Source organism: Manihot esculenta, chromosome 5 (genome assembly GCF_001659605.2).
Source record: "Manihot esculenta cultivar AM560-2 chromosome 5, M.esculenta_v8, whole genome shotgun sequence".
Taxonomy (NCBI): domain Eukaryota; kingdom Viridiplantae; phylum Streptophyta; class Magnoliopsida; order Malpighiales; family Euphorbiaceae; genus Manihot; species Manihot esculenta.
This window is the reverse complement of record NC_035165.2, coordinates 10,954,628-10,967,050: the sequence shown is the minus strand read 5'-3', so window position 1 is coordinate 10,967,050 and position 12,423 is coordinate 10,954,628. Positions and strand designations below refer to the sequence as shown.

At 30.8% G+C, this 12,423-nt stretch overlaps 1 protein-coding gene and 1 non-coding gene across 2 annotated transcripts; one reads left to right on the top strand and one right to left on the bottom strand.

Moving 5' to 3' along the window:
* Window positions 1-903: 903 nt before the first annotated feature.
* Window positions 904-8,423, bottom strand: LOC110615832 (probable inactive purple acid phosphatase 1). Its single transcript, XM_021757987.2, has 13 exons — window positions 8,091-8,423; window positions 7,517-7,699; window positions 7,200-7,291; window positions 6,985-7,057; window positions 6,760-6,882; window positions 5,962-6,054; window positions 5,023-5,152; window positions 4,677-4,758; window positions 3,130-3,262; window positions 2,503-2,708; window positions 2,288-2,413; window positions 1,514-1,823; window positions 904-1,393 (listed from the first exon to the last, which is right to left on the bottom strand). Exons 2-13 carry the CDS (start codon window positions 7,685-7,687, stop codon window positions 1,088-1,090), a joined length of 1,845 nt encoding a protein of 614 aa, XP_021613679.1. The 5' UTR covers window positions 7,688-7,699; window positions 8,091-8,423; the 3' UTR covers window positions 904-1,087.
* Window positions 8,424-10,591: 2,168 nt separating this feature from the next.
* On the top strand, window positions 10,592-10,665 carry TRNAN-GUU. The gene has a single exon. It is a non-coding gene; the product is annotated as a tRNA-Asn (tRNA).
* Window positions 10,666-12,423: the final 1,758 nt, after the last annotated feature.

Genomic DNA, 12,423 nt, shown 5'->3' with positions numbered 1-12,423 from the left:
AACCTCCTTACTTAAATTTATCTATGGCAGACAATGATGTTGGAGATTTTGAGAAGGCTCAACAAAAGCCATTATTTGACGGTTGCAATGCAATACAAAGCACCCTCAAGATAAGAGACCACGACAGTGTGATATAGATGGTCATCGTTAAAAGTCATCCAGAACATTTTTATTATTAATTTTGTATAATTAAATTTAATTATTTTTACTATTCTTATTATTTATTAAATTAAATTTATTAAAATAATTATGTTGACTATTATTTTTTTATTATAATTTTTTAACTTCATTTTAAAGTTAATAGAAAGTTATGAGATAATTGATAAATTAAAATTTTAATAAATATAAATAAAAATTTATGGATAGTAATTTATTAAAATTTATGGGATTTTAATAAATGTTAAGTTTAATAATAATTATATATAATAAAATAATAATTAAATATATTAAAATTTTAATTTTATTTTTAAAAATATTTGTAAAATAAAATTTCAACGATTGCCTGCCGTGGAACAAGCAATCATTGGAGTTTGGCATTTTTTTTAAACAAGCGCCAGACTTCATTCAACGGCTGACAAGCGCCAGCCTATAACCTGGCGCTCTTTTGAAGAGTGTTAGACCATGGAGCGCTAGCACGCCAAGCAGGGATTTTGTTATTAACTGACAGTCAAATCCCAATTTCCAAATCGGCAAAATTTAACAACCCAGAATAATTTTTTTCTTCCCCAACCCCAAATTGGCAAAAACCTTCCTCTCTCTCAATTATTTTTCTTTTCAAAACTCATTCCCTGAACAGCCACAAAATCCCTCAGTCTCAGAAGACCCTTATCAGAGAGCTACGGTTAGATTATGGACCCTGTTTGAGGACAAGCTCCTTCATACCGAACCTTTTAGTTCTTCTCATAAATAAAATCCGAGCTTGGAGGATTTTTTTTTTTATTATTATTTAAATTCAGCTAATTTACACAATTTGAGTGTTTATTACTGGAAGCTGCAACTTTCCTCGTGATTACATAAATATTTATTCACAGCTTCAGTACATGATCATGCAACTGTGGCTTCTGTAGCAACATCAAAGCAATCATAGTCAGGATGCTAATGTTGTACTTGGACAACTATCTACCGTGCAGGCCAAGATGTCTATGTAATCCCGGGATATCTTGAAGGAGTCGTAAACTTTACCGTCTCTGCTTTTCTTGTATTCGAACAAAAGATTAGAATGGTCGAATGCTGTAAGTTTTACAAATCCATAATCATAATCTTTAAAGAAACTCCATGTTGTATTGATGGTTGTAAATTCTGCAAGGCTTGCTCCTCCTCCTCCTGCTACCACATGTATTGTTCCATTTAAGGTGCCCTTGTAGTGATGTCTCTCTTCATTGGTACAAATATTCTGCAGTAAGTTAAAAAGAAAACAAAGGTAAGATGTAGAGCTTGAGTGTCAACTGTAACTTATAGACTAGTGTAAAATAGAGACGAGGGACAGGTCCATCGCTGCGAGTTGTGTGCATACCTGGTAAATGGGACATGTTCTCTCATAATTATGCACATGGCCATATATGGCTATATCAACCTTGTATTTCTGCCAAAGTCTTTGAAGACTCTCCCTTCCCATTGGTTCCTCAAATGATCCTTCCTCAGCATACCAGGTAGCAGAAGAATAACCCAACACTCGATGAGCGAGGAAAATCAACCATGGCTGCTTCTGTCTATCTGCAGAAGCTAGGCAGTGCTCAATGAACTTGTATTGCTCTGTTCCCTCCCTCCAATCATGTTCTGTGTCAGCTATGCAGAATCGGAACATCCCATAATCAGTAGAGTACCTGGTGAAAGAGATTATGATGTTCATTTTCAGTTCGACAGTATATTTACAAACAAAAAACATGAAGAAAATGAACGTCAAGATGCACTCTGGCTTAGCACTACTTTTCTTGCAGGTAAATCAAGAATACGTAGAGTATCCAAAGAAATCAGAAAAATGAATTTCATAGAGAAGGAATAATATTTTTATAACAATTGCATTGCAATTTCAGAATAGGTACAAGGGTAATAGCTAAGCTTCCATTATTTAGGATATCAAGAACTTCATGAATTAATTAATTCAAATCAAAAGATTAGAGTTCTAAATAGTTATAGAGGTCATGTGATTTAGAAAATGTTATGGGAAAAAGAAAGTATAAAGCAGAGGTTTAAACAAACCAGATATATCAGCATAGTTATAAATGAAAACTATCACATTGCAGCCATAGCTAAATATGACTAAGAGGTTCTCGACAAACTTCCATACCAGAATTTAGCCCTGTTCTCAGCAGGGACATAGAACATTGTCTCAGCCAGCACACCACATTCGCCTCCAGAATCCAAGTTCCCATAGAAGGATCCTGTTCCTGGCCAGTCACGTTCATGGTTACCACTGAAAGGACATTGCACCACTTGCCATATAAGATGAACTAGGTTATAGATACATGCTCAAATAAACAGCAGAAGTAAATTATTGCAAACCTTGCTATCATGTAAGGAACAGTGGATGCAATTGGCTCCACCTGTGCGGTAAACTGGTCCCACTGTGAAAGGTATCCATTTGCATAACATATATCTCCAATGTGGAAGACTATATCAATATTTTTCAAGTCTTGAATAAGTTGCTTGGTAGTGTTAAGGGAGCCACTCTGGAAGTTGTTATATTCATTGGAACCATCAGCTTCATCCTGGAAAGATAAAAATGTGTTTAAGCAGTGCATGTATCCTTGTGAATAGCTTTACAGTCCAAACAATGAAAAGAAAACTGGATGTTCAGATGTGCAGAGACATTGAGAGCAGAAAGCATTTGAACAAAGACCCTGGCATTTATATTCAGTTCAAATTTGATAACGGTTAATTTCTGTATAAATAAATAAATGCTGCTAGAATCATGAGACAAAAATAAAATATTGAGAAATGAAAAAGTCAAGCAAGCATAGCCAAATCCATTTATGCATATCACCAGAATACAAGATGGCCATAACATCAGTGCATCTGACATTCACAGCAGAGGTATGCATATGCTGTTTTAACTTTCAGATAATGGTATCTGACCGAGGCATGATTTTACATTTGACACACACATGATCCTTCTAAAACAGTTCAAACCTTTCCCATGTCGCCAAAAATGACAACACGCTGTAGAGAACTTTGACCAGGATATGGAGATGCTCTAAACTGGTATTCTTGACTCCAAATATATGCACCATTGAATAGTTTATGCCCAAGCTTGTATGAATACCTGCATAATTAGTAACATTATTACATGTAAAAAAAAATGGTCGACAATGAATCTCTAATATGATGCTAATCTCATAGATCATATGTAAGAGTCCAAGCATAAAGCGAACAAGATAATCCAAATCCAACTTCACAGGAGAACCACCTTTACAACAAGAACTTCACAGATGCCAGGCTGCAAAAGATAGTTATAAGCTGCAAGAGTTCACTTTCTTAGTATCTTATAACTAATCATTTCAACTTTGTTTCTCTCCTGCTCTTATTCTAGCCCTTACTTCTCTGATCATCTTAATACTTTGTTTGCAGCTTCAGTTAAGCATGGCAGGTAAACTTCAAATACCTTGATCCAAGAACCCTATCGCAATCAGTTATGATCTTTCCAATGTCTTCCCCACATGGCCTTTTCCTAGCCAAAATGGGATTAATTCTACATGTGATTACCAATGTAGCCCTTGTATGCAAGCACTGTCCACATCAATTACATTTCCCCTTGCATGATACCTTCTTAAAGAATGATGCATTTTACAAATCATCAAAAGACCAACCTTATAATTATATCCCACTTGAGACCAACTTTTGTTACCAGAGGAGCCAAACAAAAGCGTTTGAACCGCTTTAACATGAGAAGGAAGAATAAGACATAAATGGCTTAACCCCTCTACTAGTCACTAACTATTGGCTCTAATACCCCCCTGCTGTGCAGTGCATGGGACAGTAATTTCAAGTGACCTGGACCCCTTGCTACAAGAGCTAGTTCAATACTATCTCTAAGCTCAAGAAGCTTATGAAAATTAGCATTCTTCCACAGGTCCCCGAGTTGGTACTTTTCCAGCCAATTTATGCTTTATAGTTAAAGACAGCAGAAGCATCAACACATTTAACAATTGAATTGAGAGAAACAGTTTTACAAAACATTATTTGCTATTATCATCAATCAAATTCTGTTGGTCTAAATTGTCCCATCTAGCTTATTGATTATTTGGCATTGGTGATGCAATTTCTTGGCAAGCTGTAAAACAACAATATAAAATATCTATAAATGAACAATTAGAAATGCATGAGATTTCATATTTTCATTGCATCAAGAAAAACATTAACAACTTGCAGAATAATAGAGAAAGCAAAGAATTTTGGGGCCCATGTGAAAAGTTAGGCATGCTACATAATGTGTTGAGTTTGATGTTGTTTTGTGCATTCTAATGACTTTTAGTTACTTCGTATAAGGTTCAAAAGTGCAATAATGTTAAAGAAACTAGTGTGAGGCGAGGGTCTCAATGTTGAACTTCATATTTTCACAGCTACCTGATAGAAATCTCTTGATATTTGCTATAAAATTTCTGACCATTGCATCCTTTATTGTTACTATTGCTAATAGAATTTAAGATCGTTCATAGGCTAAAAGAAGAGTTACATACACAACATTGGGCCATAACTCCTTCAAAAAGCTAGTGTGTATAAATCCAGGATCACGCCACCCCACTGTCCTTGCTGGTTCACCTATACACATATACATCTGATATGATGAATCAACTGCCTAATTAAGAAAAGAAAGGAAATTTTTACGTGGATTCCAATCACATGGAAAAATAAATTAAACAAACATAAAGAACCTAATTATTTGCAGAACTAGTATAATTATAACTACTATTCTTAAAACCAGTTTAATCTAATAAATTATAATGAGATATCAAGGTCAAGTAACCTTCAGAAAAGTCCTAACAAACCATGTAATAGTTAATAAAAAGTAAAACAATCACCCACCACACATGCTGTTACGGCTAAATGTCAGTGTTCCAGCTGGGGAACGTACACGATCACCACCTTCTGGACCCCATTCAACAAAAGGCTGTGCTTCACTGATCCCATATCCACTTGTCCATGTTATTGTCATCTGAGTATGAAGTTTGGAACCATGTTATCTCCTTGACAAATTGTTAGCTCCAACATAAAAAGACAAATTAAAAACTGGGTAAAGCATGCTTGTTCACTTGTGGAACGCTAAGGTAGTTTTTTGAAAACTTCTCAAAGAAAACAGGGACACAAAATGTCATGTTCACATGTGAAAGTTTCCAAATTGAGAATAGAAACTAGGTTTCCAAAACTTAACTAATATTTGCGAAACAATTTTAACTTATTTTCCGCTATTTTCCTTTATAACTATAATTTTTTCAAAGTTAAAATTAAATAATTAATTAGGAAAATACTTATTAACAAGAACTAAAAATTAATCATATTATTATAAAATAAATGAATGGAGCATAGTACAAATTTTAAAAGTAAAAACAAGTTTCTAAAATATTGTATGATTTTCTAATTACAAAATATATGAATTTTTTTTATTTTTTGAATTAGAAAATTGTTTTTTCATTATTGATAAGTAAATGCCTTTTTTCTTTTTTCCCCACCTTTATTTTTTGCAAGGAAAATGAAAACTTGATTTTTCTTATCAAATAAAAAAGAAAAAAAGAGAATTGCTTCCCACGAGTAAATAGGTCCTGAAAAGTCTTGATTTTCAGACTAGACAAAAATAAATAATCCATCAATACGAGGTGAAAATACAATGTAATATAAAAATGATTAAAACTTTGCAGTTTTAAGTATTTACTTGTGCAACAAATAAACTCCCCCCCCCCCCCAACACCAATATTCTTTTAGTGTATTACACACATAAGATAACAACAAAGAAAAAATTGCACTTACTTCATTCCATGTCTTTCCTTGTGCCAAGCGTGGGTAAACTGGTGCCTTTGGATTTGCAAAAGCAACTGAATTTGACACAGCCACCAGCTTTGGCTATGTATAAGAAAAAATTAAATTGATCAAATAGTATCAGAGTAACCAAGGACAGAAAGAAGAGATAATCATACTTCTGAATAGAAGATTCTTCATCTAAATGTGAATTATGAAATAAAATAGCAGCAGTATATGCATGTATTTAACAGATATATTATGCATCTAAAATGGTAAACATTCTTATAATTTATTACCATATCTTTTAGAACATAAGGAAATGGCTAAAGACAGAAGCCTAGATACAATAGAGACAAAACAGAATGCCTACTAAGTTCTCACTTACTCTCACATGTACACATGCAGGCACACAGATATTCATTCATAAGGATAAAAAAAATAGAATTATGTATATTCTATAACAGACCAGTGCATAACATCATTCAGGTTCATATGCATGCACCAGCACACTAGAGTGATAATTAAAAGGGCACTTTGAGAATTAAAGAACAGAATTGATCTACATTGAGCTAAATGGTACAGCTTTAGTATAGCCAACATCCATCAAGCAATCACATTAGACCTTGTTCAGTTCATTCCCAACTAGATTGAGACTAAGACTAAGTGGTTGTTGTTGTTGAAAGGGAAACATGCATGATGGATAATAAAAAAGTTCAACAAATAATATCCTTGATTCTCTGACATCAGTTAGTTGTTATCACCTTCAAATATAAAGCATAGGACAAAGAAAGTCATGAGCAAGCATACATTTGCTAAACCTCCAGAAAATAGAGCAAAAGCAAAATCTGATCTCTGATTAATTAACTGAAGCCTCAATGATCCTTTTCCTGTATTTTTGTAGCCTGGGCTACTGTAGTTTGCATACTGGTACTGCAAGAGTAGTAAAATTATTTGCAACTTCCTCTCTGCTTCAAAAGAAAAGTATAAAGATCAAAAGAAAAAAAAATATATAGCAAATCAGTATAGATGAACCTTGATAGGTGCAGTACACAAAAGCGGAGGAAAAACTCTCGAGTTTGGGCTTTCTGGGTTGCACGTGGAGGCACTGGCAATAGATAAAAACATTACTTCTAAATAGATCAATAAGAGAATTGGAAAAACATATAAACTATCAAGCATAACATGCCAAACGCTGGCCTTAGCAAAACTGAAGAAAATGATTTTACAATGCCAAGGACTCTATATACCTGAAATTTGCTGGGGAAAATACTCCAATCCAATCAGCATTGGATGCATTTGGAGACGCATACTCCAGCGTCACCCACTCTGTGTTTTGGCCCTAATATGTGGAGAAAGTTATTTAACTAACCAATTCGTTAAACGCCAGCAGCCGCTGTTTATTGCTTTCCTCCCTTAAAAATTAAATGGTTATGAAATTCATTCTTCCTAAGTTGCAAACCTAATAGCGCACTTTGTAATCAAACTAAGCTTCCTCTTTACGATGTGGGACTGGGAGCTGACAGATGAAAATGAGAAAAAAAGAAATGATGCAAAAGCAGCTCACCTTTAGTCCAAGAATTGCCGGAGAGGCCTTAACATAAGCATTATCATTAAGAGCAAAAGTCGTCGTATGAACAGAAATTCTTGAGAGAGGCTGAATTCCATGTGAACTTGCCTCTTGAAGAATAGCAAGCACCACTGCAATTGCAGTGAAGATCACTCCTAATCCCCTCATCCCAACGAACACCTGAAATCAATACCAAATCAATAAAAACCTTAGCCGACCATGGTATCAACTCACAGTACCAAAAGAAATTCGATGCAATGTGAAAAGATGACCTAAACAAACTTGGTATCCTAACTCGATAATGAACATAGAAATCAGTTGAAAACACAGATATTAATAAAGGAAACACATGCTCTTGCCATCCAATACCACCAACCACAGTCACCGGGAAACAACCAGAAAACAAGTAAAAAAAAATACAGCTAGATAACATATTTGTGAACTGCTTTAACAATTTTAGACCAGATAAAGACAGAAGTAAGAAGGAGGAAATTAGAAAAGAAAGAATCAAAGCAAAGCAAGAAACTAAAAGAAAAGAAAGAATCGAAGCAAAGAAAAATCAAAGACTAACTATTATTTAATCGAATTGCCGTTAAACAAAAGATATCAAATGAAACTGCTAGTTGAAGTGGCTTGAGATCATTTGCAGCAGCAAGAAGATGAAGGTGGTGTAGTAACTATGGTGTATTATACGGATGGAACAAGGCAGATGTCTATTTTCGTCAATAACATTAACTTCAGAATCTTCTTTCAGAGATGCCAACAGATGCCCGATGAAAGCGCGCAAGTCAACTGTTCCACGTCGCCGGAAAGTTATTGCCGGGCACGAGATACGAGGTAGCCTTCTCCCAAAACCTTTTTTTTTTCGTCCCCTCTTGCTTTTGAAACGAAAGGAATGAATGTAAATTATTACGGGACATTGTTTTTTCAACTCCTTTATTAATTGTTTGAAAAATTATTTTTCTTTTAGCAATGTAAATATAATATTTCTTAAATGCCCATGGAGTTAGATACAAATGGAAATTAAAGTCAGCTCAAAGTTAAAAAAAACCTAAGATTAAAAAAATTTTAAAAATAAAATAAAAAATAACTAAAATTAAATTAAATCTGTATAAATTAAAATCAAATCAAATCAAACATATAAAATACCAAACATTAACAATGAGAAATACCGCTCCTCCGATCACTCACTTCCATTGATCCACTGCCGTCATCAGGATCAAAGACCATGATGAAACACAACAAACTCAAGCAATACAAAACTACAAAACAGACATGCAAGATAAAAAGGCTGGCCATCAGTACAAACACAGAAATTCGCCCATCAACAGTAATAACTAGTAGGAGTAAATGTGACAGAATCCAATTGAAAAGGCTAAGGAAGCATGAACCACTGAAAACATCAGTGCGTTTTGGAAATGTTGACGGCACGTAAGCAAAAATCCTTCCACCCGAGGCCAAAGTCAAATTCTTCAAGTTAGGTCCATCGAGAAAATCTCTCCCACTAAAAAGTATCAAAAATCTGTAAGATAAATAAAAATAAATATATAAAAAGAAATTAAAATGTAGACTAGAGAGATGGTGCAGAGTAATCAAAAAAGTTAAGAGGGAATTGATGAGAAATAAAAAAAGGGAGAATTAAATTTATTTTCTATTATTTAAATAAGTTACACATTGTTACGTTATTAATTAGTATAATTACATAACTACCATGAACTATAATTCTTTTTATATGTTATTTTGAATATATAAATAATATTTTTTTTCTTTTGATTCTTTTTAAATTAAAAATAAATATTGATAATATATAAAAAAAATTATAAATTTATTTTTAAGTAAAGAGTGAATTCACCTAAAAATATAATAAAATATATTCCCGATTCAAAAAGAGAATGATAAAAAGAAGGGATTTTTTCTCTTCAAGAATGGTTTCCTTTTTTTTTTCTTTAATTTTTTTTTCTATAATTTTTATTTATTATTATTATAATTCATAAATTTAATTTGAATATAAGAGGATTTATATTAAAACATCACCAATTTCATATCAATTATAGAAGGAAGGCTTGCATAAATCAAGAATTTTATTGAAATTATCATTGTTTTAACAATATGACGATTTTATCTTTAAATAGCGGTATTTGATTTAATTAAAAAAATTTAATTGAATTTAATTAATTTAAAATTTTGATTTGATTTTTTATTATTTTTAATTTTAAAATTTTTAATTCGATTTTAATAAAAAAATAAATTAAACTGATTAATAATAATAATAATATATTATTTTTAATAATATAAAAAATTAGATAAGATTAAAATATTTTAATTAAATTTTAAAATATTAAGAATAAATTATAAAAAATAAAAAAATTATTAAAAATTAAATTAATTAAATTAAATTAATTAAATTAAATTAACCGAATTCGATTGATTCAATTTAAATTAATTTTTATTTAAAATTAATTTAATTTAATTTTTATATATATTAAAATTTTATTTTTTTATTTAATTTAATTTAATTTAATTTACCGAACCTACCCAATAATCCCACTTAAAAAAAATTCAGGCCCAATTCCAAAAGGGAAAATTTTTTTCAACGTTTAAGCTTCACTAACCAACTCAACTTCACGACGACATCCCTTTAAAGCCACATTACAAGCAGCCAAGTCAGGTTTCATAGAACCAACTTCTCGTCAACGGCGATCCCGCAGCTCTCTTCAAAAGCCAGCAAAAAGCCAACAAATTCTTACCATTCTCCCTAATAATTTCAGCAAAGTAAACTAGCCCATAATTCAAAAGGCATAAAGTATTTGTTTTTAAAACAATAAACATGCACTTGACGAAAGCAAAAGCAGGGGCAGCAGTGTTGGCACATTTCATCGAACTAAGAACCGTTGGCCCGTTTTCCAGTCTAATTGCTTTGGATTCTTCTCTATGACGTAGACAACAGAGGCAGACCCCTTTTGAAATTGAGGGTGTAGCCGAGAGAGAAAGGCGCGTCATGATGGAAGCTGGAGAGGAAATCAGAGTTAACAATACCAACTTAGATGTATAGTGAATCATTGAATATCGCACGCTGGAATAGCTCAGTTGGTTAGAGCGTGTGGCTGTTAACCACAAGGTCGGAGGTTCAAGCCCTCCTTCTAGCGTATTTTTCATATTATACGCCGCATGGGTTTTGTGTTTTATTTTTCATCCACCGAAACAAAGAACAAACAAGGATAAAACTTTTAAAATAAAAAGGCAAAATGCATGGATATATTACTCCCTTTTTCTCTTAAAATTTTTATTTATTATTTTTATTATTTTAAATTTTTTATTTTTTAAACTATAATAATATATAAATCGATTATTATATCTATATTTAATTTTATTTTATTTTTTAAAACATCTCCTAATATTTAAAAAAATTAATAAAAAAATTATTTTTTTAACCTGTATAAAAATATAAACAGAATAAAAATTATATGATGGAGGGAATGCTATTTTTCACCATTATATTTTTTTTTTATAAATAAAGGTATTTCTAAATTCACTAAATTAATACTAAATACTATTTATATCGGATCAACTCACTAAAAACCTTTAATTTTTTGGTGAATATTTAATTTATTCATAATGATTGAACACTCGACTTTATTTAAAATAGAAGAGTGCTAAAGGTATTATTAAAAATTTAATATATAATATTCAATTAAAAATATAAGTATTTAACTTTGAATTTTGTATATTTAAACTAAAATCCTATAGTATAATTATTTATTTTTGAAAACTCGAAGCACGGAAAACTCACTTCTATAAACAGAAGTAAAATAAATATATTTTTATAAAGATCACTTCTCAAACTTTATGAAAAAAATTTAAGATTTTAACCATTCTTTTAATAAAAATTATAGATTAAATTATATACTTTAGTCAATAAAAAATAAATATGTTCATATCTTTATATTAATTTAATAAGTTTTAATGATAATTAGATCCTTAACACCTCGATTTTAATTTAAGAAGATCATACTTAAATTTTACTAATACTCAATACATAGATCTGCTTCATCTACAAACTCAAATTTCACTTTGATTAGACAGATCAAGCTTAAGTCTATATATAGGAGATTTGACTATGTTGTTCACATAGTATCAGATGAAATTAAATGATCGTTTGATCATGAAAAAAATACAATATGTTCGGTCAGCGTGACTGTAAAAGGAGGATATAAATACAGGATAACGATTATACATTAACAAAAGAAAAAAAAAAAAGACAAACCAAACTAAATTTATTAAAATACAGTTTCAATCTATCTTTATTGAATGTTAAGACATCACATTTAAACGAGAATATAGTTATTTTAAATAAAATTTTAGGGATTAAAAGTATTTTTTTTAATCTACCTACCTTTGCATGTACATGTGTTTTAAATAGGTGAGAAGTGCGTTAGAGAATTTTTCTACCATATAAAAAATTTATTAATTTCTTTTAATTTTGAAAAAATACATTAAAATATTAAAATTTAAAAATTTTAATTAATTTTTTTATTAATTTTATTTATGAAGTACTTTACTAAAAGTTTATGTATTTAAAAAATTTATTAGTTAATTTTTTAATTTTAAAAAAATTTATTAATTAATTCTTTTCAATTAAGGGTATTTTAAATATTTTTATAATATTTAATAGATAAAATTAATGAAAAAATTAATTAATAAACTTTTAAAATGTTAAAAAAAATTAATATATTTTTTTAAACCAAAAAATTAATTAATAAGTAGAAATTAAATAGTAAATTTTTCAAAATTTTATTATTCATTAGGTAAGTTTGACACTCTAGACAACAATTATTAGGCCTTTTCAACATATATAAATAAATAATTTGAATAGAAAATTATCCATGTCAATAAAAAAAGAAAAC